The 27,768-nt window shown below is 43.9% G+C and overlaps 2 protein-coding genes across 2 annotated transcripts in view; both read right to left on the bottom strand.

Moving 5' to 3' along the window:
* Positions 1-27,768, bottom strand: part of WDR19 (WD repeat domain 19) — a 370,238-nt gene that overhangs the window by 216,432 nt on the left and 126,038 nt on the right. The gene's annotated exons all lie outside the window — the stretch shown is intronic.
* On the bottom strand, positions 1,387-27,426 carry KLB (klotho beta). The gene is made up of 5 exons (XM_060246259.1): positions 26,625-27,426; positions 9,921-10,431; positions 7,301-7,569; positions 3,225-4,368; positions 1,387-1,843 (listed from the first exon to the last, which is right to left on the bottom strand). The coding sequence occupies exons 1-5, from the start codon at positions 27,336-27,338 to the stop codon at positions 1,443-1,445; spliced, it is 3,039 nt and encodes a 1,012-aa protein (XP_060102242.1). The 5' UTR covers positions 27,339-27,426; the 3' UTR covers positions 1,387-1,442.

Raw genomic sequence — 27,768 nt, 5'->3', positions numbered from 1 at the left:
GAGCCAGCCTGATCCCAAACACTTCCCAGCCGCCCCAAACTGCCATCTGTTATCACCCAATGTGTCTCATCTGGGGCCTCAAAAGCTGGAGGCATTCCATTTTTCTCTTGAGTTGTAAGGGGGCTTGCATTTCATTGCTGTTGATACGGGATAAAATTCTCAGCTGGGTCATAAATACTGTGGTTGCCCAGATCAAATTTCCAATGTTCTAGGGACAACTTGGGAGCCAAGGATTTGTGTATGTGCAATACTCCAACTTTTGCCAATTAGATTAAGACCTTTAGGCACATCTGAAGCATTCAGACTGGATTTTAGTGCCAGTGGCGGAGGGGGGAACTGTCTAATGTTATTCCTAAAAAAACAAAAGCCACACAAACATGACAATGACAAGCACAGCTTTTTAACTTCAATAAACATTAAATTCTGTAAAAGTGCACAAATTCTTCACAGCTTAATGTCCTTTTCAAGACAAAACTAGTTAAGTCGTTATGCCAAGCACAAAAGGACGCCATGTCTCCTTAAATTATAATTTAAGAATAAGTTAACTCTACTGAAACTTTCTTCAGCGTACATCTGGCTGAAGTCTCACTTCCATTTCGAGATACCCTGATAGGACAGTCATTAAATTTTGCATCAGTTGAGTTCATTTATGTGATCAAAGAATCCAGGGCTGAAAAACGTTAAATGCGAAGCAAGAGCGCCCTGGATTAATTGAGCAGCATTCTGTGCCATTTTCATCTTGTGCCATATGACACTGCAGAATGACTATCGTCCCAACACTGGCAAAGGGAATTCTCAGAGTGATGACGATGAAGAGGGATACGTAGCTAAAACACTCCGGGATTCCCTTCCTGTATAAACAATGAACTAAGAATTCAAGACAACCAGGCCTCAGATTCAGCAGTAGCTCACAGGAGCACAGCTCCTGAACCTTTCTGAGGGTTCCTCCTCTTCCTCCCCACCTACCTTGCCCACCTGCTGCTGCATAACCATCTCTGGATTAGGAGAGTGGGCAACCAGCCAGCCACTGGGGCTTTGCCATGCCCCCAGCAGCCCTCATTAACCCCTGGAGAAGCCCACACCACCCTTTCTCCACTTCTTATGTGATTTTGGGCAGCTGGTGGCTTGCTGGCCTTTTGACTGGGGGGATGGCTCAGGAGTGCCCCAGGTGAGCAAAGCATGCTTGCCTGGCGCTCTCCTTTCATGCATCGGGGTTGCTTTTGGCTGGGGAGGGTGGCATATGCTAATATGCTAATGAGCTCCACCACCTATTTTTCTACAAAACAACCCCTGTAGACAACCATTCTGAAAGAACCACCATGGATGTTCTAATGGCATGAAGCTCTTTTATAAGAACCTTGGTCTATGTAACAAGTGATTTTGGAGTGCTTCCATTTAATCGTCCGATCCTTGTTGATGTACATGCAATAAAAGAGTTAGCTTTATATCTGGTTGAGAATATTCTTCTGCCTCGTTTTAACAGGGAGACAGATGGGCTGGAAGTTTTTTGACCAATACCATTTTCTCCTTTTTCTTTTGTGAAAAAGGATAATGCTCATAAGCAATATGAACATTGAGCAAAGGCAGCACCCAAAGAAAATCAGTGGCGTTTTTAGCGTTAGAAGTGGACAGAGAGCGCAAGATTCTTTTTCCGTTGGCGGATCACATGTGTCCTCGGAAGGCTCCAGGGGAAAGCCGCTGTTGCTGATCACACGGTTGTAGAACTGGACGGCGGATTTGGCTCTGGAGTCAGAGGTGAAGAATCCAAATCGGGGTTTGGCTTTTTCATCTGTCAGTTTAAATGCAAAATAGCCTCTAATCTTGACTTTGTCAATATTGTGAGCTGAAAGTGACCATAAAGAAGTGAATGTTACTTGCGGTTATTTGATGTAAACTGAAATTTCTATTTTCCAGTACTTTTGATGTAGTGATCAGCAGGGCTTTTATGCAGCAGGAACTCCTTTGCCTATTGGGCCACACATCCCTTGATGTAGCCAATCCGCCAAGAGCTTACAGGGCTCTTAGTACAGGGCCTACTGTAAGCTCCAGGAGGATTGGCTATATCAGGGCCTAATATGCAAAGGAGTTCCTGCTATAAAAAAAAAAAGCCCTGGTGATCAGAATGCCAAAACAGGCCAACGAGAGCCCAAGTTCAATTTTCCAGTCAGCAATGAAGCACACTGAAAACTGTAGGACAGTCACTTTCTCTCAGCCTGATTTGTGAATTAGAGAACTGGCACGGTGTATGGTTAGATCAGACTAGAACCAGCTTCAGATCCACATTCTGCGATGCAAGCGTGGTTGCTGGGTGACCTTGGGCCAATCATTTGCATCCTGACATACTTGTGAGGGTAAACTGAAAGAGAGGAGAGCAGTATGTGCAGTCCCGATCTCCTTGGGGAAAGGATGAGCTACAATGTGAGAGAAAGTCCTTGAAAGATAATAGCTTGACCTCATTGACTTAATATAAATAATTGGTCTTGGTTATATACGATTAAAGTAGGTACTTCCTATGTAATTGAGAGTAAATATTTAACCACCACCAGATGTGGTCTCTTTTACAAGATAACTTCACTAAGCTTACAGCAGGGATGGCCAACGGTAGGTCTCCAGATGTTTTTTGCCTACAACTCCCATCAGTCATTGGCTATGCTGGCTGGGGCTGATGGGAGTTGTAGGTGAAAAAACATGTAGAGAGCTACCGTTGGCCACCCCTGGCTTACAGTAAACCCAGAGGTGGAATTCTGGCAGGAACTCCTTTGCATATTAGGCCACACACCCCTGATGTAGCCAATCCTCCAAGAACTTACAAGGCTCTTTTTTATAAGCTCTTAGAGGACTGGCTACATCAGGGGTGTGTGGCCTAATATGTAAAGGAGCTCCTGCTAGAATTCCACTCCTGAGTAAACCCCTAAGCAGTGTTTTGAAGTCACTGCACTTAGAAAGATGCAGCTCTGTGTTAGTAAAGCACTGTTAACTACCAAGGTGGAATGGTTATTGGATGATGTTTTGGGCACTGGGCTTTGGGCACCCAAAGTCAGCCTCCCCCAACCCTGCAGGTTCAGTTGCAGACATGGACCACTTTTCTTGCTGAATAAGAATATGGAATTTCCTCCCCCCCCCTTTAACATAGAAGTGCTGTCTGTGCCTTCCCACAAAAGCCCTGCAATGTAGATCAGCAAAGGTGCAGCCAGACCAATTACCTTCTTTTACCTTTCACTCACCTTTTAGGGCCTCTTGTATGTATTTTTCAATGTAGTATTTTCGGAGTTCGTCGTTATTTAAAGAATGGTCATCTATCCCACTGGCTGTCACATAGATGTCTATGTTTCCGTAGTGCTTTTTAATCCAGTTTAGAATTTTGCGTAACCCCTCTGGCACTATTGCTGAGCGAGATGGGGAATTCAGGTAGGTCAAGTCTTGCAGAAATGTCACATCCCGATCGAATTCGTACCGGCTTCCATTTTTCACCTCGTGGATTACAAACCTCGTAGTGAAGTGGTTCAGTGCATAAAAATCAGCAGCACCTTTTACGAGTTCTCTCTCCTCTTTCGTGAAATGCGGCAAAGCAGAGCGCGAGAGGCCTTTGCTGTTCTTAGATGCAAGGTATTCTCTCATGGCAGCTGGGTAGTCACCTGTCTTAAAAATTGGATCTGAAAACCAAGCAATTTCAAACTGAAGGAATCTTTCGGTGGCTTTCCAATGTGTGTCAACAAAGGGATTGGCAGGCTCCGCCCAATCAGAATGCAGAGATAGAGACACCTGACCTCTCTGGATGGATCTGTATTCTTTATCATAGACATGCCAAGCCAAGGCATGAGCTATCAGTAAATTGTGTGCCACTTGATAAGTATCGTTGCTACTGTTGTTATAAATATCACTGAGTCGATTGGGCTCATTTATCGTGATCCAGAATTTGACCAAGTCCCCAAGCTTCTGAAAACACACCTCAGCATAGTTTCTAAAAGCCTGAACTGTAGACTGGTTTAACCATCCTCCATTCTGAAGTAGAGGCCTGGGAAGGCCCAAAGAGCGGTGTGTTGGATAATATAAGGTGATCACGGGGCTAATTTGGACTTTGATCATCTCGCTAACCACACATCGATAATACCAAAGGACTTGTCTGTTTAGTGATGACAGCTCGCCACTGGGGAGAAGCAGTGACCAGTTGAGTGCAAACCTGTAATGGGTAATTTTCGTTTTCGACAACAGCTCCAATTGTTTTTTGATGCTGAGAAAATCAGTACACTGAGCAGGACGGGTTTTCAGTCGGACTCCTTTCACCTGGTGGAAAAGCCCGTCTCCAGTTACATTCCAGAGATACAAGTTGGGATCATGGAACTGGGGAGATGAAGCGACGGATTCAGCCTGTAAATATAAATGAGACAATAAGTGAGGTTTTTTTTAAAGGGGAGAGTTTAATGCAGGCATGAGAGAGAATGGAGCTCAAACATTACCTTAATGGCAGCAAGAGATTGTGAGGCACTCCCCTCCGGAAAGTAAATGTATTGCCCCAGGTGCTGGTATTTTTGTGCTGGCATATCCCTTTGCTCTTCTCTGTGGTCGCTAACAAATATGGTCTATCTGGTTAATGACGGTATTGTTTTCTTCACATCACTTTAAATTTGTTTTTCAGATAAATCCACCTGTTTCTCATTTAAATTGCCTTCTGCTGACTGAACAAGGTCTTCTGCTAAAGTTAATCAGTAAAATATCATATATCTCCCATCTATCTGCTGCTACAAACTGATCTGTCATCATTAGTATGATATGTACAAGCTCGGGTTTGTGACTCCCCCCCCTCCCCCAGTGACTAGCAAATGCTGAGTTGAACCAATTTCTCAGCCATTAAAAGTGCTCGCGGGGTTTTCCTGATGCATTTTCCTTATCTTTCTTCTGGCCTTGCAGATTACTGCTAGCACTGAATATGGAAACAAAGGTTTTAAATAAGGCACAGGCTGATTCGAAGGGCCTTTTTCATGAGCAGATGAGGAGTCACTGATTTCTGCCCATTTCCTACCTGCAGTTACAACCCCCCATGCCGCATACTGTTTTGAAGGGGGATCACTCATTTTACGGGAGTGGGTTATTTTGATGAGCTGTTGTGCTGCAACAGAAAAAAGGTGTGGGAAAGCCCCCTTATGTACATAAAACATTGTGCACAGCACGGCCAGTTTTAGATATTTTGGAGGGTATGGGAAGAGAATGCCCAGGGGACCCCCCCTCTCTTCTGCCTACCACCAGGCCCCCTTCTTATGCCTCCCTCCTCACCTACTGACCCATATGCCTGTGCATCCTTCTCCCACCCTTCCTTCTCTCTTCAAGCTCTTTCGGTATCTGCACTCACAGATGCCCGTAACCAGCGGTGGAATTCTAGCAGGAGCTCAGGCCAATAGCCACGGGAGACACCAGGGCCCCCCCCCTTGGACCTTTATGGCCCCTCCTTTCCCCAGCCCCCGCTCTCTCTGCCACCACTTTTCTGGCAGGCCTGATCTCTGCCCCACTCCGCGGGCGCCTCCCCCCTCCCTCCCTTCCAACTCACTCACTAACTCGGCAAATCAGTGAAGAGTGGGCTCCTGGGGCTCTTTCAAGGCACCCCCGCTGATCACGTGATACACAGGGTGGAATCCTAGCAGGAGCTCCTTTGCCTATTAGGCCACACACCCCTGATGTAGCCAATCCTCCAAGAGCTTACAAAGCTCTTTTTTGTAAGCTCTTGGAGGATTGGCTACATCAGGGGTGTGTGGCCTAACAGGCAAAAGAGCTCCTGCTAGAATTTCACCCCGGCCTGTAACCATCCACATTCCTGTTTACTGACAATGCTGGGCAGTGCTTTGGGCTGAGAGGACTTTTAAGGAAGTGAGTGGGGAAAGGGTGAGTGGGCAGCAGGGTTGGTGGGTAGTTTTTGGCAGCAGACCCTTCCAAGAAGCCCTTCGCCCTGGCAGTTGCTCCACCTCAGGGGGTGCTCCACCCTGGTGCACAGTGCTCTTGAGTCAGACCTTCCTTAGCCCTCTCTTCAAGCCAGTAGCTTAGCTCTCTTAGTTGAAAAATCTGTTAATTGCTTGGCTAGCAAATGCCTTATACGTCAAGTGGCGAGTGGTCCTGACCTCAAACAATGTAGTATATTAATTTCCCAGTTTGATGATTTCACAATTAATCCTCAGATTTATGAACATCAGGACTTCACACCACAATGGGATTGCCATCAGACGCTTTTGCCTATATTCCTTTAGTAAATGGTCAAATCACTTTTCCTTCCTATGTCTGAACGGGGAGAGTTCAGGCAACGAATCCAGAGATTAATCAACGTTCACTAGAAAATCTGTGTGGTACACTGGTTAGGCTAAGACGGGTGGCCCACCTGTGACTCAGGAGCCATGTGTGGCTCTTTCACACACATTGTGTGGCTCTCAAAGCCCCCCCCCCCCCATTGGCTAGCTTGGAATAAGCATTTCTCTCTTTAAATCACTTCTCCAAGCCAACCAGTGGATTGGAGAATGCATTTAAAGTTGCTTTCTTTCCAACTCTCCCTCCATCTTCCCTCTCCCATCTATTTTCCTTCCTTCTTTCCTTCTCTCAAACATCTGACCCTCATATCTTGTGGCTCTCAGCCATCTGACATTTATGCTATGTGGCTCTTTATTTTAAGCAAGTTTGGCCACCCCTGAGCTAGGATTTGGCAAGAACCTGGTTCAAATCCACACTAGGAGATGAAACTTGCTGGCTGACATTGAGATGGTTGCTCTCTTTTGTCTTACCTTCCTTCTCAGTATGACTGAACAGTTCCCAGTTTGACCCAGCTCCAACTTGCTGTGACATGGAGGCACTCTGGCAAATTAGAATCTGTTTCCTGCCATGGGGCAGAATTCTAGGCCCCAGTTAATCCAGTTTAGAATTCTGGTTTTGGTAGGGAGTGGATGGAAAACAAACTCCAGTTTCAGTTCAGGTGTCCCAGCAAACTGGATCTTGATTGAAAGGAAAAGCCGTGAATTGAGCTAGAGAGGAGGGGGGAAGATAGGGTTGCCGGCTGCAGGCTGAGAAATAGCTAGAGATTTTGGGGGTGGATTCTGAAAAGGTGGAGATGGAAGGAACCTCAGAGGGTATAACACCATAGAGTCTATCTTTCAAAGCAGCTATTTTTTCCAGGTGAACAGATCTCTGTCACTTAGAGATCAATTCCAATAATGGGAGATCACCAGGCACCACCTGGAGGTTGGCAACCCTGTGGGAGGAGCAAAAAAGAACAAACACTTTGTATATGATGTTGACAAACCTTTGGACACAGCCTGAAGATGCCTACCTTAATAACAGACTCTGTCATACCCCAAAAGAAATCACAGGGAAATTGGCTGCGTGAAGCTGTGGTGGACTCCTTCCTAGGAAAGCCGTTTTCCCGGATGACTTGCTTGTAATACAGTGCAGACGACTTTGGGATCCGCTCTTTTTCTTTACTGTTGAAATCAATGTAAAACAGTCCTCGTCTGGTGCTGTAAGCATGTTGCCATTCAAATCCATCCAAGAGAGACCAAGCCGTGTAACCGAATACATCGATGTTATCATACTTAATAGCTGCAGAAGGGAAATAAATAGGAAAGTCCATATTAGAAAATATAGAATATGGCTTATATAACAGGTATATAGAGTAAGATGTTTTCAGATCAGGGGGCATTCTCCTGTATATCTATGTCCTGATTTCTGCTTTGGGAAGGCCTTGCAGAGAAGGTCTTCTATCACTCGGGGGAGTGAGTGACCTCAAGGAACTGGAGCATCTTAGTGAGCAGAACGGAGTCTGTGTTCCCTAAGAAGGTCAAGCTTTCTCTCTATTAAGCTTCAGGGCAGTGATACCAATTACCATTATTCCAGAAAAACCAATGCAATGTCATTCTTTCCCACAACAAACACATGATTAATGGAAGCAAGAGATGAACAGCTAAGTGCTTCTTAAAATGTTGTGTGTACTAAATCAGAAATGTGGCTGAGCCAAGTTTCTCAAATGCGTACACATAGTTTTTAAAAGATATATGTCTGTGTACACATTTATTCCACTTTGGAATCTGGTCTGCATGTCTTGGAAGATAGTGGGAGCCACCTTGCACTGATAGAATCGTACAGTAGTCTTTTCTGTATTAATGTTGCAATTGACATATTAATGTGATCTCTGTGTGAACTTATTATGTAATTCACAGGTTGCATCTCAGATCTCCAATCTGTCTTTCTGTCATGTGTGACTTCTTACACATGGGGTGTCTGGTTTGGACCAGAACCAGTGTTCCCTCTAAGCTGAGTTAGTGTGAGCTGGCTCATTTTTTCAGCCTCCAGCTCACGCATTTTTATCTTAGCTCAGGAAAAATGGCCCCAGAGCAAACTAAATATATGCAGCAGCTCGCAACTTTAATGCCAATAGCTCACAAATTAGAATTGTTGCTTACAAGACTTCACAGCTTGGAGTATTGATCAGAACCATACTGCAGGGTAAGAAGTAGCTTAAAACTCATCCTGCCCCCATGCCCTTGTCCCAATGAATGGTTCTAGGAGAGTGCTATATGCACCACTGGAGAAAGTTATTTGAAGTACATGTTGGTTTCTCCAGTAGAGCAAATAGTACCACCAGAGTCCATTTCAAACTTGGAAAACCACTCAAACACCTCCTCTCTGTGTCATAATCCTGATCCAGACTGGGAACTATGTGTGCAGGATTGCAACCGAACCACTACCTAAAACAATATACCTCCTTCCTTGCTGAGGGTAGTGTTGGAACTATTTGTAACACCCAAGTGAGAATGAGCACTGATCTATGAGAGACATAAGACCTGGCCCCCTCTGAGGGCCAGAAGGCATGTTCAAGAGTCATGACCTTACAGTCTCAAGAGGATATGGCAGTTTATGACATGTCTGAGCCCTCTGAGATAAGTTCTTCAAAACATTATGGGCACATGAAGAAACACTTGTCATAATGGGGCTCTTTACATATTAGAAAGCCCTTGTGTTTGTTGAGCAATGACACAAGGATTTTGAAGTAGATGTTCAACATGAGTTTTGTGCCTACCAGGCTCATGTGTGCTCTTTCTCCACATGACTGGTGTGCACCGGTAGAAGTGGCTGCAACCTTTCCCTCCATGCTGTTTTCTCCTCCATAAGCTGCCCTGTAGGCTCCTTTCAAGAAATAAGGTTACTCATGTAGTTGCATATAATGCAGTCAATAGCAGCTCCATGGGATGGTTTCTTCCCACACCACTTCTGCAACCCCAAATAGTCTGTGTTATTTGGAATTTGGGGGGAACCCACATCTTCCCTGAGATATACGTGGATTTCCCCAGTCAGCCAAATAGCACCACCCCAGGGTTGTTACAGATCAGGAAAATGGCATGAAAGGGAAGACTGAGACCCCTTCTCCATGTGTACTATGGGCCCAAACCAAAATCAGGCACCATGTGTAGTAGAATTGAGAAGAACTTGCATCTAATATCTCTGTGTTACTCAGGGTGGGCAATCGGGACAGTAGTCAGTAATGTGTGGATACTTTTCTGCATGGCACAACTGGTTTACTGTAGCATAATTTGTGCAATGGCCCTTAAAGTACACAAACCAAGTTGCAGTAAAGGTGTAGCTCTTTATTTTCTGTACACATAAAATGTACACCTCTTCAGGGCTTTTCTTTTTTAAGGAAAGCCCAGCAAGAGCTTATTTGCATACTAGGCCACACCCCCTGATGTCACCATTGTTCCACACAGGACTTTTTGTAGAAAAAGCCCAGGAGGAACTCATTGGCATATTAAGTCACACACTGTGACACCAAGCCAGCTGGAACTGCATTCCCGTGCTTTCCTGCTCACAAAAAGCCCTGTCGCTCTTACTGTCTGGTTTGAATGCTATCTTTTGAAATAGATGCAGTATCTTTAAAAAAGAAGTGTTTTACAAACCTTGTAAGACTTTATTAATGAAACCCTTCATGATGTAGATGACTGTGGTGTCTTCTGTCTTGACATCGCTTTTGGTGAACCACCCGTTTTCTGCAATGAAGATTCTAGGATTGTGATATTCCAGTTTAATCCAGTTTAGTACTTCCCTTAGGTTGAGTGAGAAATTTTGTCCCATTTTAGGAAGCATGTTTCGTGGTATAAAATTATTAGGGCCGAAGGAAAAGGCAAAGAAATCAGCAGTTCCTTTTATTAGGGTTTTCTCTGTCTCGGTAAAGTTGGGCAAGATGGAAACGAGTTCACGTTTCAGTTCTTCGGGGTAATCTCCGTCCCCATGGATCGGCTTGGCAAACCACCCTAATACTGTCTGCATGGACTGCTGACACTTGTTAATATCTGAAGCATCCTTGGAGCGGTTAGGTTCAATCCAGTGGGATCCCAGTGTTATTGACAAAAATCCTTTCTGTTGCGGCCGGAAATGCTCATTGTAGTGATGCCAGATTCTTGCATGAGCCTAAAGACAGAAATATAATTAAGTGCTATCCAGGTACAACTGATTTATGGTGACCCTTTACAGGTTTTCAATGACAGTTTGCCATTGCCTTCCTCTATATAGGAGCCCCTGGTCCTCTTGGTGATCTCCTGTTCAAATATAGCCATATTCAGGGCTGTCCCTGGGCCATGTGGCATCTTGCACAGACTTACTGCTTGCTGTCCCCACTCCTCCGGTGGGCTCAGAAGAACTACGCTAATCTCGTCCTTACCCACTCCAATGCAGGAATCACAGTAGAGCGCTCTCTTAATAGATAGCAGGAAGAGGCTTTGCTCATACCTCCCTTCCGGAACAGGGAGTTCCTCCCCCACAAATTTCCAGGAATTTCCCAACCCAGATTCTGCAATCTACCAATTCTGCCAGTGGAGAAGTGGGCAATGGGGGTGGGACAGCGCACTGTCTAGCACTGGCACCTGAGTCAATAACTGAGGGCTGTCTAGCAGATGGGAATCCCTTGCCTCCTTTCTACCATGTGGTAAACCTCTGGGAAACTCAGCACTGAAGGTGCCCATGGTTTAAGACTAGCTTGCTGTTTTCTACCTGGGTGCCCTTTGTTTCACATCCATTATTTGAAGAAGCTATCACTGAAGTCAACCTTTGTGATCTCTGGACGAACAGTGCTGGACAAAAGCAAAGCAATATTGGGATTGGGATGAAGTGTATCATCTTTGTTTATAAGGCTCGGGGCAAAGCCTTTTGAAACATATTTGACTTACACAGGGGTAATTTGACCTCTCCTCCCTTAGATAAAGGTGCCTGTCAGATTATCTGGAGTTTACCTTACCTCTGAGATGGGCATTTTTTTTGGCCTTGTGAAGAAGAGAATGAAGAAGAGAACGGCTCTTTACAGGCAGAGAAAATGCTGACAGATCTTGGGAAATGCTTTGACTCAGCGAACCAAGTCTGCTTAGAATATTTCTCTTTTTTGGGTGGGGGAGGATATGCAAAACCAACTAAATTATTACAATATGTAATCTTGAAATCCAATAAAAAACACAAGGTACAAATCTATCTTGCCTTGGTCTTTTTGGTTCACAAACATAGGGCTTTTTTGCGTGCTCAATTTACTCCTGATTTTCTTGGCCGTCGATTCTCAAACACAAGAATCACTTCTGGGCATAGTTCTTCCATAAGTCTGTCTTCCTTCTAGATTTTCCCAGTTGAGGAGCCTTGGGTTTCCCCCCCACCCACCCATACCTTAAATAAGTAGGCTTTTCAAGGGAGGGTGCTATTGTCTTTTATTTAAGCTGGCTTTTCAAGGGAGGGTGCTATTGTCTTTTTTTTTTTTGCATGCTTATATTGATAGGTCAATATAATGGCTTCATTTTCAAAAAGCAAGGCACTAAAATATCATCCCATTCCCAATATTGCTTTGCTATTGTAATCAGGGCATTTTTGGTAGCAGGAACTCCTTTGCATATTAGGCCACACACACCCTGATGTAGCCAATCCTCCTAGAGCTTACAGTAAACCTTGTACTAAGAGCCCTGTAAGTTCTTGCAGGATTGGCTATATCAGGGGTGTGTGGCTTAATATGCAAAAGAGTTCCTGCTACGAGTAATGATAGGTTCAGCAGGTTCACTGAATTCCCAGCTTTCATTTTTTAAAAAAAGACAAGTCTCTAACCCTTTTCCTTGTGAAGATATGCCTTTTCTCTTATGTCTTAATTATATAAATGAAAGTTTGGAATTCAGAAAACCTGCTGAACCTTTAATCACAGCAGTATACCAACATATTGATATTTTAGTACTTAAAAAAATAAAATAAAACTCCACAAAACCACTAATCTTCAGGGCAGGGGGCAGGACAGGGAGCAGGAGAGGGAGAGATTTGAGCAGGAACACACAGGAACACAATTAGGGCTGGCTTGGTGTCAGGGGGTGTGACCTAATATGCAAATGAGTTCCTGCTGGTCTTTTCCTACAAAAATGCCCTGTGCAAAACAATGGTGATGTCAGGGGGTATGGCCTAATGTGCAAATTAGTTCATGCTGAGCTTTTTCTACCCCCCCCCCCCAAAAAGCCCTGACAATTACAACAATCCAGTCATTGAAAAATGGGTTGGAAGTGGCTGGGAGCGGGCAGGATAACGAAAATCGAAAGAAACATAATGCAGGAGAAAAAAGGCTACTCAAACCCGGCTTCCAGAAAAAGATCAGGTGGTCTCAGAAGACCTGAAGGGTGGAAAACGTTTGTGTGAAGGGAGCACAAACTAAAGGCATATACAGGAATAAACCAAAGCCCTACGGAGCCGGAATGGATTTTAAAAATTCACGTGGGAAAACCTTAAGTAAATATGGTCCATTTCTCAGCAAAGTCTAGACCTCATTATAAGTTGTTGTTGTCATTAGTACAATGCGTCCTTTTTTTCTCTATGCCACTCCATAATACAAGGTGGTTTACAGAGCACTTCTAAGTAGATCATCAATATATTTAATTCTCAACTAAGACTAATATGAGGATACTTACATCTGAAGACTGGAGTCGCAAACAGATAAGACAGACCTTTCAACAAACCTGAAAAATGCCTAATTTGAAACATTGAAAATTTTTTGAAAAATTTAAATTTTTTTGAAATCTTAACAAAAAATGATAAAAAGATAACTTGTAGGTTTAAAGCAATGGAGTGCATTCACACAACACTAAATAATGCATTTTGCAACTGGTTTTTTACTGTGTAAAAATAGCAAAAACTCAGTTGCAAAACACTTTATTTAGTGTAGTGTGAACGCACCAATGGATACCTTCATTGACTGTTGCTAGTGAACCACAACAGTTTTGCTGGCATTTCAGGCTTAATTTCTGTCAATAACCGGTAAAGGATAGGGCAGAACTCTTTGTGAGGATGCTTTGGCCTATGAGGGACAATTAATTAGGGCCAGGGTCAGCAGCAAATATAAGGTGACTAGTATGACTCACCCAGACCCAGCTGCTTGCTACTGTTCAACAACAGCCACTGCACAAAAAGCAGTGTGGTGCAGTGGTTAGAGCTTCTTACTAGGACCTGGCAGGCAGAGGTCTGAATCCTTGTTTTGTTGTGGAAGTTCACTGGATGACTTTAAGCCAGTTACATGCTATAGGGTTGCCATTCTCCAGTTTGGAGTGGGGGATTCCCCGCCCCCAAACAGTGATATTGCAATGTCCCCAACATGTTGACATCACACGGACGTGATATCATTGTGTTGGAGACATTGTGTGGCGATTAAAGCTGCTAATCCCTAATTTGGATGCCCTCCCCCTGCTTCAGGGTCATCAGAAAGTAGATGGGGGGAAGAGGGAAATGTTTGCTGGGCACTCCATTATTCCCTAAGGAGACTGATTCCCATAGAGTATAATGGAGAATTGATCTGTGGGTATCTGGAGCTCTGGGGGAGGGGCTGCTTTTTGAGGTAGAGGCACCAAATTTGCAGCACTGTATCTAGCACCTCTCCTCAAAACATCCTCCAAGTTTCTAAACGATTGGACCAGGGGGTCCAATTCTATGGGCCCCCAAAGAAGGTGCCCCTATCCTTCATTATTTCCAATGGAGGGAAGGCATTTTAAAGGTGTGTGATCCCTTTAAATGTGATGACCAGAACTCCCTTTGGAGTTCAGTTATGCTTGTCACAATCTTGCTCCTGGCTCCACCTGCAATGCCTCCTGGATCCACCCTCATAGTCCCCCCAACTTGCAACTCCTCCATTCATAGAACCCACTATATTATAGGCACGAACATCGGACTTGGCAATCCCATACACCCATTCATCTTAACCTACCTCACAGTTTTGTGATGATAAAATGGAAGAGAAGAGAATGATGTAAATTGATTTGAGTCCCCAATGTGGAGAAAGGCGGGATAAAAATGAAGTAAATAAGTATAGCTGAAGATGAGGGGACAGATAAAAGGCTAGGTTGCTTGGTGGGTGTGAAGGAGAGAAGGAAGCAGGGAAATAAGAAGGTATGGGGATGAAATAGCGTGGGGAGGAAAAACAGAAGTAAGTTAAGTCGCCCCTGAATGTCCTTGCGGGTTCCCCATCGTCCCACTGGGCCATAGTTTTCCTGAAGAGATGCTACCAAGAGAAGGAAGGAAGGAAAGCTCAAGAAAGGGAGGCAGATGGTGAGTGGAAAGGAAAGAAGCCAGCATGGAAAGGGGAGAGGCTATGGGTGCCTTCAGAAAAGGAAAAGAGGATGTGGTAGGCGAGTGGAAATGAGATACTCCCATAAGCCTTTGCAGGTGCTCCAGTTGTATACTTAGAATTCTATTCAGGTTTATAAAATGGTGCCTACCCCTTAGGGTCACACCATTAGACTCCCCCTCCACAATATGCCGCTACACAAGGTACTTTTAAACAATAACTCTTCTGTTCTCCAGAGCAGCCTGTAGCTAATGGTAGTGCCAGAAAAGAGAGTCTAATGGCAGCAGCAATGCTGAGGAATTACAACTTGGAACAATCTTGTGTCAGCTGTGCGACTGGTCTTCAGTGCTACAATCTACGTCTCAACATTTGCTCAAGGTCTAGACATTAATGTTAACCTTTGAGATGGAGGCAAGGAGAAAAGACTGCTTAAGCTAAGGAACTGATAAGTCACGTCTGTGCCCAGCCATTTACATTTATGGTATATACTAGCTGTGTCTTAAGTCCATTGTGGGTTCTCTTAATGCCCATATGCATAATGCCCACCTTGGATCAAGACTATGGTGCACAAGAAGAAGGGATTTTAGGCTTCAGCCTCCCCACCCCTCTGTACTAACTTGAAATGGTCCTGGGGGAAGCCCACATGTTCCCTGGGTTCCACACTGGTTCTCCAAAGGGTCAAACAGCACTAGGGTCGCCTGGGCAGTTCTGGAAAATATGTGGAGACTTTGGGAGTGGGTAGAGTTTGGGGAAGGGAGGGGCTTCAGCATGGTCCAATGCCCTAGAGTCCGTCTTTCAAAGCAGCTATTTTCTCCAGGGAAGCTGACCTCTGACACTTGGAGATCAGTCGTAAAAGTGGGAATTCTCCAGGCCCCACCTCAATCTCTCAGTCTAATCTCATAGAATTCTGTTTAAAATGAAATTGAATAACCCTATATCAGAGGTGACTCTTTCACACATACCATGTGGCTCAAAAAGTCCAAACTGCCTCATCAGCTGTCTTGCAGAAGGTATTTATCTCTTTAAATAACTTCTGCAAGCCAAGCCAATTTTCTTTCCTTCCTTCCTGTCTTGTGGCTTTCAAACATCTGACACTTATTCTACGTGGCTCTTATGTTAAGCAAGTTTGGCTGCCTCTGCCCTATGTCTTCTGCCCCGTATTCTTTGCAGGACAAGAACTATTACACACACGCACACATTTTAAACTCAGGATCAGAAGGGGGCAAATGTCACTGCTACTCTCTCTTGGTTCTAATGTCTGACAACTAGCTTTGGCTTGAGGTCCCGTTGACAGTCATTTGAAACAGATAAACTGCCCAATAAACAAGTGTAAAACGGTCATTGTAACATGTGCATTATTTTTAGTAAATAATGATTACAATCCGCCCCCCCCCCCCCGGTCTCCTTTGCTGCACACTACCTAATCTGTTCTACACCTTGAAGATCAAAGGTAAATGTTAAGGCTAAGTCGATTAGTGTGGGTATGATCAATACTGGACATTATGCTCTGGATAAACACAGGACTAAATTCTGCGCATTTCCCTGGTATTACTGCAGGTGTTGTAGTTAATGTGTAGCCTTTTGGAATGCATAGATAAATCAAGAATGTACCACTGAGCCAATATTAATTTCTGCAAGATTAAAAAACAATTCCGTTGTGCAATGGCTCAGTTTTGTACACCATTCTTGACGAGGGAGGATGGTGTTATTGTGGAAACATTCCAAAAAATGAACACATCAGACAGTAGAAATTTGCATAATGTTATACTTTGCTGCATCTATTCTGACACAATGTAGGTATATTTGAATGATTTCCCCCATCCCAACAATAGCTTGCAAGGCACCAGGGAAAATATTAGTAGAAGGGTATGTCATTTTGTACTCTGTAGTCGAGATAACTGCAGTGCACAAATGGCTCACCAGATTCCTTTTCCAAAGAGCAGCCCGCTTGCCCTCCTCTCAAGGAAAGCAGCTTCTGAATTTTGAGGAAGTTCTAAAAAATCTGGGAGGAAAAATCCTGCCTCTGTGGCCATGCCTTAACATCTAGATTGGATTACTACAATGTGTTTTTCGTGGGGCTACCTTTGAAAACGGCAAGGTTGTTGAACTCATTTGTTATGAGGGCCGGATCTGATGTAAATGAGACCTTGTCGGGCTGGGCCATGTGTGTCATAAAATGTAATGCCGGGTAGCAGAGATATAAACTTTATAAAAGACACAGAGAAGCACAATTCATTAAAAAAAAACTTTTCAAAAAGATTTAGTCCTCTTTCGATATTTTGTTTATTTAAGTTTCTGATGACTGACACTTCTTGCTCTGAATTATTGCATCAAAATCCGGAGACAATGTCTGTGCTGTAGCAATCTTTAGTATGCTGTTCAGGTGTGGTTCAGGTGTGTGTCTGTAAGTTGCAAACCTACTAGGGTTGCCAGCTTCCAGGTGGGGGCTGGAGATCTCCCACTTTACAACTGATCTCCAGCTGGCAGAGATCAGCTCCCCTGGAGAAAATGTGTGCTGCTTGAAGGGCACTTGGTGTAATTAGTAGACTGATCAAAGCCACCAAGTAATATGCCATCTTTCAGTTTGCAAAAATATATTACAAGAATTGTGTACACACAAAATAAATAATACAATACTGATAAAGGAAACACAAAATAAATAATACAATACTGATATCAGTATTGTATTGTTTATTTTGTGTTGTACACAATTCTTGTAATATATTTTTGCAAACCAAAAGATGGTGTATTACTTGGTGTCTTTGATCAGTCTCCTGGAGAAAATGACTGCTTTGAAGGGTGGACACTATGGGTTTGTACTAGAGTTGCCAAGTCCAATTCAAGAAATAACTGGGGACTTTGGGGGTGGAGCCAGGAGACTTTGGGGGTGGAGCCAGGAGACATTGGGGGCGGAGCCAGGAGCAAGGATGTGACAAGCATAATTGAACTCCAAGGGAGTTCTGGCCATCACATTTAAAGGGACAGCACACCTTTTAGAATGCCTTCCTTCCATAGAAAATAATGAAGGATAGGGGCACCTTCTTTTGGGGCTCATAGAATTGGACCCCCTGGTCCAATCCTTTTGAAACTTGGGAGGTATTTGGGGGAGAGGCACTAGATGCTATACAGAAAATTTGGCACCTCTACCTAAAAAAACAGCCTTCCCAGAGCCCCTGACACCCGCGGATCAATTTCCCATCATCCCCTATGGGAATCGTTCCTGGAGGTGCATAATGGCTGTGGGGGTGGAGTTTCCCCCACCGGCCAGCTGGGACCTGGGGATTGGGAAGCCTAGTTTGTACCATGTGGAGGCCCTTCTCCTCCCCAAGCCCTGCCCTCTTCCAGATCCAACCCCAAAGTACTCTAAAACCTTCTTTTGATTGATTGACATTCATTACAGAAATCTCATGGTCAAAGTTTTGAGCCTAAGACCCAGTGGACAAGATTAAATGGCTGGGCACTGTGAGCTTTTGTACATAAGTTGCTTCATGTGCTGGTCAGCCAATGGAGAAAACAGAGGCTTTTATCTGTAGCTCCTGTGCGATTGAGCAAGCCTGGCAAAGCAAACTGTGACACAGAAGGAAGCAAGAGAGAGAGAAAGAAGCAGATGACAGTGAGGCCTAATACAAGCCCTCTGGGGGCCTGATTCAGCCCTCGGGCCACACACTTGACACCCCCTGGGAAACTACAGTTGATATGGAACACTGTGGCCAGAATGTGGACTGGAATAGGCTGTAGGGCCCATATCACTCCAGTCTTGTTCCATCTATGCTGGCTCCCTATTTGCTTCTGCACCCAGTTCAAGGTGCTGGTGTTGACATTTAAAATGCTCTATGGCTTGTAGCCAGCATACCTGAAAAGCCACCTTTTGCCATACAAACCTACCCAACCTACTCTGGTCATTTCTGGAGACTTTGTTTTGGGTACCCCCACCATCTGATGCTAAACAGATGGCAAACAAGAACATACAAGGGTGAGAAAACAAGACAAAAATTGCATGAACAACTAATGGCAGATACCTTTAGGGAAGCAGGAAATCTTAGCGTGAGATAAAAGACACAGTTTCAGCTTCAAATAGTAACTGAATACATTTACAGGTACACCATATTCCAATTGAAAGTGCAAGTAATGCTGAGAGGGAAGTGGAGTTTTGTGAGGGCACTACTGTTTTCCACAAACCCCTTGTCTTGGCTGGAGCCAAAACAGTCTGCACTCCTTGCAAGTTTACTTGTAATTGCACTTGAACACAAATTTCAACAAACTGATGCTCAAAAGGTTGGCCAGTATGTCTTCTGTATGGAGTGCGATAACAGAGTGTTGCAATAGTGAATAATGCATAGTTTGTCTATATACTCTGTCCTATTTGGAGGGGAAGAAGAAAGCAATAGATTGTATTTATCCCAACCCAGATTTTTGTAACTATTTCATTAAGGGATCTCTGTCCATGGGCAACTTCTTCAGTACCTACTATTGAGAATAAATTATAAGCAACAATAGTGGATCTATTGTGGACATGCTTCAATATAAAGAACAAAGGTTTTTAGTACGTAATTTATGCATTATGATGACAATTCTAAAATACAGCCTCTTCTTGGGACAATCAGGAGTCAACTTTGGTTTTATTTTCCGTAGTGATCTCCCATCCAAACACTCAGCAGGTCAGGTAGGGTTGCCAATCCCCAGGTAGGGGCAGGGGATCCCCCCCCCCGGTTTGGAGGCTCTCCCCCCACTTCAGGGTCATCAGAAAGTGGGGGGGAGGGGAGGGAAATGTCTGCTGGGAACTGTGTTATTCCCTATGGAGATTTATTCCCATAGAAAATCATGGAGAATTGATCCATGGGTACCTGGGGCTCTTGGGGGGGACTGTTTTTTGGGGTAGAGGCACCAAATTTTCAGTATAGCATCTAGTGCCTCTCCCCAAAATACCCTCCAAGTTTCAAAAAGATTGGACCAGGGGGTCCAATTCTATGAGCCCTAAAAGAAGGTGCCCCTATCCTTCATGATTTCCTATGGAAGGAAGGAATTGAAAAGGTGTGCCGTCCCTTTAAATGTGATGGCCAGAACTCCCTTTGGAGTTCAATTATGCTTGTCACAGCCTTGATCTTTGCTCCACCCCTAATGTCTCCTGGCTCCACCCCCAAAGTCCCCAGATATTTCTTGAATTGGACTTGGCAACACTAAGGTCAGGGCTCAAAACTTATTGATATGTTATTTTGAAACACTTCCTTCTCCTACGGAAGGAATTTACAGAAATACATTTATTGTATATGTTGCTTTTAAAATATTTTAAATACCTAAAATCTTTTGGTAACATAGTTGGAGTGGAAGATTCAGGTAAGTAACTGAATTAGTCCTGATTACAGAGAGTTACGAAGGCAAAGGAAAATCTTGATTTGCCTTCCCTATGGTATGAGGTGAAACTAGAGGATTAAGTGAGGAGTTAAACAAGGTCTTTTGCCCTAATTCAGTCATCATACTCAAGACAATACCTTTCAGGGTTTCAAAGGTCTAATGCTGACTAGAGACCTGGATTAGGCTTCTGATTTCTAGTAACCACGATGGTTACTAGATAACTACGATTTTATCTGTATTGTGCCAAAAGTGAATGAAGAGTGGGGAGGAATCAAAGTATGTTTTTACAATCACACAATGTTATTTTACGTGTTTGTAAAGGCCCTCAGTTCATGCCCCAGCAATTAATGACCTGTTTACTGAGGTACAAAGTCATGCAGAATTTTGGATTCTAATGTTAACACATTTATAATGTTGAGACTTTGGAAGTATCCTTCTCCCAGTTCATTCAAACACTGGTTAGAATTAGGAATGTCTGAACACCTGCCAGTTCAGTTCACCATCTGTTCACTGGTCACCAGTGGACCTGATTGTCCATTGATCAGTTCACTGTCTGCAAACAGTTTGGGCCTGTTCATCAAGTTACTTTGCAAATATTCAAACAAACCAGTCCAGTATTAGTTTCTCCCCTTACTCAGTTAATGACCTGACCTACCACCTATGATCCCATGTATAATAAATTTCACCTACTCAGCAGATACAAAAGCTCTCATAAGGCAAGGAAATTAAACTCCATCACCACAACTTGATTGAACTCTACCAACACAGCTACTACACAGCCATAAAATCGTTCAGCAGTCATTCAGGGGGGTCAATGGAAAGACAAACAGATCGGACATTCAGCTGCCGGATGGTTGTAGTTTTTGAACAAAGTACTCTCAGTTATTGAATATATTCCCTGCAAAATTTGCAGATCTTCAGTCGGAATACTGGACTGCACAGCATGTTACACCGAGAATGAGAGCCAGTTTGGTATAGTGGTTAAGTGCGTGGACTCTTATCTGGGAGAACCGGGTTTGATTCCCCACTCCTCCACTTGCACCTGCTGGAATGGCCTTGGGTTAGCCATAGCTCTGGCAGAGGTTGTCCTTGAAAGGGCAGCTGCTGTGAGAGACCTCTCAGCCCCACCCACCTCACAGGGTGTCTTTTGTGAGGGGAGAAGACATAGGAGATGTTAGGCCACTCTGAGTCTCTGATTCAGAGAGAAGGGTGGGGTATAAATCTGTAATTCTTCTTATCAGGAAGAAGTGCTCAAAATATGACACAAAGGTCCTTCTCAGGAACAGCTGGTAGTTAAGGCAAACTAACTTATATTTATATATATATATATATATATATATATAGTAGCACCTGTTCCTGGCTCATGCACATCTAGTCACAGTGATCCATATCTTAGTTACATCTAGACTGGACTACTGCAATATAGTCTACATGGGGCTGCCTTCAGAAGCTACAACTAGTGCTGACGGGGCCAGTTACTGGGATCAGTAACCTCAATCCTACAGCAGTTATACTGGCTTCTGCTCTGCTCCTGAGCCTAATTCTTTTAAAAACCTTACACAGCTTGGGACTGAGGTGTCGGAAGGATCATCTTCTCCCGTACAATCCTGCCCAGGAATGAAAATCCAGTCATGAGGGAGGAACTCTCATGACTGTCCTATCAACCAAACAAGCTTGTCTGAGAGCCAGTTTGATGTAGCGCTTAAGTGTGCAGACTCTTATCTGAGAGAACCAGGTTTGATTCCCCACTCCTCCACACACAGCTGCTGGAATGGCCTTGAGTCAGTCATAGCTCTCCCAGGAGTTGTCCTTGAAAGAGCAGCTGCTGTAAGAGCTCTCTCAGCTCCACCTACCCCACAGGGTGTCTGTTGTTGGGGAGGGGTGCGAAGGTAAAGGAGATTGTGACCACTCTGAGACTCTGAGATTTGGAGTGATGGTGGGATATAAATCCAATATCATCTTCTACTTGAGGGCTTTTTCAGCTTCACAGTTATGAAACAACCTTTTCAGACAGTTTTATGAAGGCACTGGATAGTTCTTCTGCCTACCCGCGGTTTTTTAATTATTGATTGCAACTAATGGTTTCATGTATTTTATTGTATTAAATTATTATCCTCTAATGTATCCTGTGGTTATGGTGTATACAGATGTTCACTGATCGTCCCTTTTTCTTTCCTACTTTAGCTTCCTTTCATTTCTTGCATCCTCATATTTAACAGATGATTAGATGATAAGATGATTTAGAAATGCTTTCACATAGTGGTTTTTATTCAAGGCTAGCATTCAAACTGGGGTTGGGGTTTTTTTTGCATCCACACAATGTCATCACTTAATTGTTCACTATCCAGATCTCCCCCTGTTTTGTTCTCACTAACCAAAACTAACCTGTTTTGTTCTTACTAACCAAAACTAACCTGTTTTGTTCTTACTAACCAAAACTGGTTGGTTAGTAAGTGTTCCGCTGCCTCCATAACTCAAAAAGCCAAAACTTTTCAAATAGTGTGGCCAATTTGATCTTGGTGGTTGCCTTGCATTTTGACCCCGAATGAAGTAAGAACTTTTCAATAAAAGTGTAATCTTTAAAAATCTGGATGGTTTAATACTTTCTTTTGGGAAAGGTTGTATTCAAAATACATTTACGTACCATATAGTGAGGAAAACGCAAGTTTTTGCAGGTCCCACTCTGATCAATGTAATTTTACTTGCCTCAGCCCTAGGAATGGATCTACATGTTTTTTGAGGGGGAGCAAAATTAAAAAATGATGTTCTCTTATGTGCCCATTCGATCTTATGGGCCCATGAAATAGAATGAACTCCATGCCCAATTTGGCACCCCTTCCACTGGTGGTGCCGAGGGCAAGTGCCCCCTTCTGCGCCCCTGGATTTGGCCCTGCTCAGCCCCTGTGCCACCACCCCCACCTGAATTTCGCTATACCACTATAGTGCTAGTTTACAGGGACACGCCAATGACAAATCTGTTAAAAGTCTGAGAAAGTCCTTCGGTAGCACCAAGAAGAATGGCAGTTGTTGAGGGACATGTGCAGCAGTTTTAGGAAAACTGCCATGTGGCTGCTCTGTTGCCACTGCAAGTACCTCTCAATTTGCAGTGGCAATGAGAACTTCATGGATATTTATTACCACCACAAGCAACCAATGACACTTCATGCCTTGAAGCTGACCTCATGAACCAACTTCACTGCAACCTGTTGTGAGTAAGGGATGTGTGGTGTGTTTTGCCTGTGGTTGATCTGTGATGGCTCATTCCCACACGTAAGCCACTCATTGCTGTTGCAGTCATACATCTCAGTCAACCAGGTCTCATTTGTCCTACTGTCCACCCCCCACAACATACACACTGTTCAGTTCATGCCCAAGAATATGTCCATTACAGGCTTGTAAACAGTAGTTTGCTTCATGACCTATGAATGCTCTCCAGATAAGTTTTTGTAGATTAGTAGAGAATTAGATCTTGGGAATGGGGGGAGGGGGGATTAATATGCAATCAATGTACTAATACTTGCAGGTATAGGCTGACAGGCCAGCAATTGTGTGCGTGTGTGTGAGCTGGTGCAATTTCATGCCACAACATTCCATTTTGTTTTCTTTTTCTTTGAGCTTACAAAACAGACGCAAGAGCCAGTGTTTGTAATTGTTGGGTACTGTAGAGCTTAATTACATCATATTTATTTATTATTAATTTATCATCTTTTTTAAAATTTGAGGGCTTTTTTGAGCAGGAATGCACAGGAACGCAGTTCTCGCTGGCTTGGCATTGAGGGTGTGGCCTAACAGGCAAATGAGTAGGAACTTATTTACATAACAGGCCACATCCCCTGATGCTTTTCCTACAAAGGCCTGTGTGAAACAATGGTGGTCAGGGGTGTGGCCTAATATGCAGTTAAGTTCCTGCTTATCTGCATATTAGTTAATTCTATCCCATTTTTCTCTCAGATTAGGCTCCCGCCTCCACTTATCATCACAATGATGCCCTTGTGAGATAGTTTAGTCAGAGACTGTGACAGGCCCAAGGGTCATGCAGTGAGCTCTAATGGCAGAGTGGGAATTAAGACCTGGTCATCTCAGTCTTTAGTCTGGCACGTTGACTGCTATGCCATGCCAGCTCTCTAACCACTATGCATCACCAGTGCTCACACAGATACTGTACTGTGTTTCTAGGAGCAAGAACTCCAGTGGCATCATTGCTGTTACCTTTGCAACATTTTCTGTTGTAGGGATGCCAGCCTCCAGGTGGGACCTGGGGATCCCCTGGAATTGCAGCTCATCTCTGGACTACAAAGATCAATTCCTCTGGATAAAAGGGACACTTTGGAGGAGGGACTCTGTGGCGCTGAACCCCACTGAGGTATCTGTCCTCCCCAGGCTCCAGCCCCAAATCTCCAGGCGTTTCCCAACTTGGATTTGGCAATCTTCCTGCACTCCCCTGCCAGTGGCCGAGGGAGGAGGGATGGCAACCCTAGTCTAGAGGGTAGGAAAGGAACATGGCAGCCACAAAGCCAGTCAAGTGATTAGTGGTAGTGGCTAGTGGTGGTTCTGTTCATTTGCTGGGGATCTCACCATGGATAAGTATGCAAGGATATTTAACCATATGCAGACAACCTAACAACATACCAGGCACCAACATTTTTAAATGCTTTCCTTTCTTTCCTTTCAACCTAGTCTCCAGGTAGAAGACAATACTCTTGAAAGGTCCTATTTTCTCACCTATTCTTATTCAACAAAGGTGTCATGTAACCTGGAACTGTGGGGAATCAAAGTTGTACATGACAGGAAAGAAGATAAAGTTCTAATTGTATAACTTGTAAAAGATACCATTAAAAAAGGCCCTAACATGGGTATTTCTTGCAAAACTTCCAGACCTATATTATTTCTCTGTTGACATAATTGCTGGTATGATGTTGCTGAATTTAATTTATAACAGCAGAAGGCACACAAATCATGCACAGCACTACTGTTTACAGATTTAGGATCTGAACAGCATCTAATTAAATAGAGCATTAAGTAAATAAAGGAAGGATCGCTTCTTTGGTGTGCGTAATTCAATGTAGCAAGGGTGAGCCAGGTATTTTCACCTACCATTTAAAAATTGTACACATGAAAACAGGACCAGGCTGACGTCGTTCTGAAATTCTTCAATATTGACACAAAGGATGTTTCTCTTCAAGCTATTTAAAAGAGCCTGGTAACCTTGTTAGTTCAGCATGGTGGCCATTTGTTTGCGATGGGACTTTATCATGCTGGGATGTGTTATTTAATTATTCTTTATTTATGGGTGCTCCATTTAGCTACAATTTGTCAGTTTTTGGACTGTTCAATAAAACGTTGTTTATGCTTATCAAATAATTTCAACGTATGAAGGGCATTATTGGGCTAGACAAATTATGCCTAGAAGGAAGTGCAAGCTTTTTTAGATGACAATCGTTAATGTCTCTGAAGAAAAATATGGAAGAGGGGAGAAGGCTGTAGCGAGCCCAGTGGGGAGAAAAGTGGAGCATAAAGATCTTTGTAAAAATTAATAGCACTATTGGACCAAAGTTAGATATTAAGTCATTGATTTAATGGAAAAGAATAGTGCAAGACTGACTCATAAGTAAGACCAGGGGGAGGGCCACAGGGGGAGGGGCCATAGAGGGCTGTAGGAGGAGGAGGCCCATTAAATCACACAGGAGGCCGGTGACTGCTCCCACCACCTCTCCTGTTTGATTTAGAGCTCACCGATCAGCTGATTTGTGGTCCTAAAAATAGCATGGGGGGGGCAGCTGCTGCTCCTGAGCACTCCTCCTATATGATTTAAATAACGCAGAAGGGGGAGGGAGGCAACAGCCCTGGCATGGGGGGTGAGCCTTCCCCCCAAACTGTCAGGGAGCCAGGCCCCATGGGCCCATGGTTAGCTATAGCCTGAGTTGGACCCGAAGGATTGGGGTCCAACAAGCTATTCCGCTGGTGAATCAGGAAGGATGGGGTTTCTTTTGGTGATCAAAAAAGGCTCTACCAGAGGACACAGAACCTGCGTGGAGAAGCCATTCGGGATAGGGACTACAATAAAGAGTGGAATTGACCAAGAGTAAGTGAAAAAGCTGCCAGTATCCAACCCATTGAATTCAGTTTGACTTATTCCCAGTAAAGAGTGTAGTTTGAAGTAGCAGAAGAAGACGACTGCAGATTTATACCCCGCCCTTCTCTCTGAATCAGAGACTCAGAGCAGCTTACAATCTCCTATATCTTCTCCCCCCACAACAGACACCCTGTGAGGTAGGTGGGGCTGAAAGAGCTCTCACAGCAGCTGCCCTTTCAAGGACAACCACTGCAATAGCTATGGCTAACCCAAGGCCATTCCAGCAGGTGCAAGTGGAGGAGTGGGGAATCAAACCCAGTTCTCCCAGATTAGAGTCCGTACAATTAGCCACTACACCAAACTGGCTCCAATAAAATAAGCAGACATTTAACTCATCTTTTGAAAGCAGCAGGACTTTAGTAAGTGTTTGTATTTTGGCTGAATCATGCCCTAAGTGCTGTCATTTTCTATTTAGTGGCGCAGTAATCACACCAGCAGACAAGAAAGAACCAAGGAAGTCTTTAAGGTGGTGACAATTAAGATTATTCACAACTGATTGCTTGCTAACATAAAACTTTCACTGATAACATGAAATCAAATCAGGCTATGCCTTACCTTGATCAGATTATGCCCTACAGTGTAGACAGCTGCTCTTTCCCTCCTCTCTCCTGGTGCGTGGATACCTGTGCCATACCCATGCCAAGCAACCAGGTAAGGGTTGTGGATCGTTATCCAGTATTTAACTCGATCCCCAAAGGTTTGGAAGCAAAACTGGGCAAAGTCGCAGAAAATATCAACGAGGGATTCGTTTTTCCAGCCTCCGTATTCTTCTTGTAGGGCCAACGGTAAATCCCAGTGGTAAAGGGTGACCACTGGCTCAATCCATCTTTGGACCAGAGCATTGAGAAGCCTGTTGTAGTAAAGGAGACCCTTTTTATTGACAGCTGTTACCATCCCAGTGGGAAAGAGCCTTGACCATGAAACCGAGAAGTGGTAAGAAGAAATGCCCAAAAAATCCAGAGCCGACAAATCTTTTTCCAGGAGAGTGTAGCTGTCACTGGAGTCATCGATCCTGGAACCAGTTTGGAGAGTTGACTGAATAAAATGTTCCCATATTGAGGGTCCTTTCCCATCTGTCTGCTGGCTCCCCTCCACCTGAAAAGCGCCAGTTCCTACGCCCCAGAGGAACTTTGGAGGGAATGTGTCATACAGAAACAGCTGAGTTTCATTCACGGGACTTAGATTGGGGTCTTTTTTCCACACGGATCTCCCGTCCAGGTCAAGTCCAAGGACTATCTGCACAAATAACAGTGTCCATAAACCTGCCATCCCTTTCCAGTGTCGCACGAACACTGTGTGTCCCACAGGAGCATATGTTAAAAGTCTGATTTCTCTTGCTGAGGCTGGAGAAAAGCCATTCAGCTTCCCAGGCTCCCTGCGGCACTGACTGTCTTCATTTGCTTCTAACTGCTGAAGTGTCTTATCAAAGCTTGAGTTAAAAAAAAAAAAGCTCACAGTTGTAAAACTCCTGTCAATTATTAGCTCGGACTACGGGACTTAAGATGGGTCACAATAACCAAAGTAATCCCAGGGAGAAGGCTTTCTTGTAGTCACCAAGACACTTAGGAGGCATCTTTTCCTATAACACAAAAAGACGTTATAATCTTTAATGCTTCTCCTTCAGTTTGCATCGTGTCTGGAACAGCTGTCAATGTAGCTGTCAATCACAGGATGCCTGTGGTTGATTCAGTTACTTTTC

This window comes from Heteronotia binoei, chromosome 9 (genome assembly GCF_032191835.1).
Source record: "Heteronotia binoei isolate CCM8104 ecotype False Entrance Well chromosome 9, APGP_CSIRO_Hbin_v1, whole genome shotgun sequence".
In the NCBI taxonomy this organism is placed as follows: domain Eukaryota; kingdom Metazoa; phylum Chordata; class Lepidosauria; order Squamata; family Gekkonidae; genus Heteronotia; species Heteronotia binoei.
Note: the sequence above shows the minus strand (reverse complement) of the source record. Positions and strands in the feature narration are given on the sequence as shown.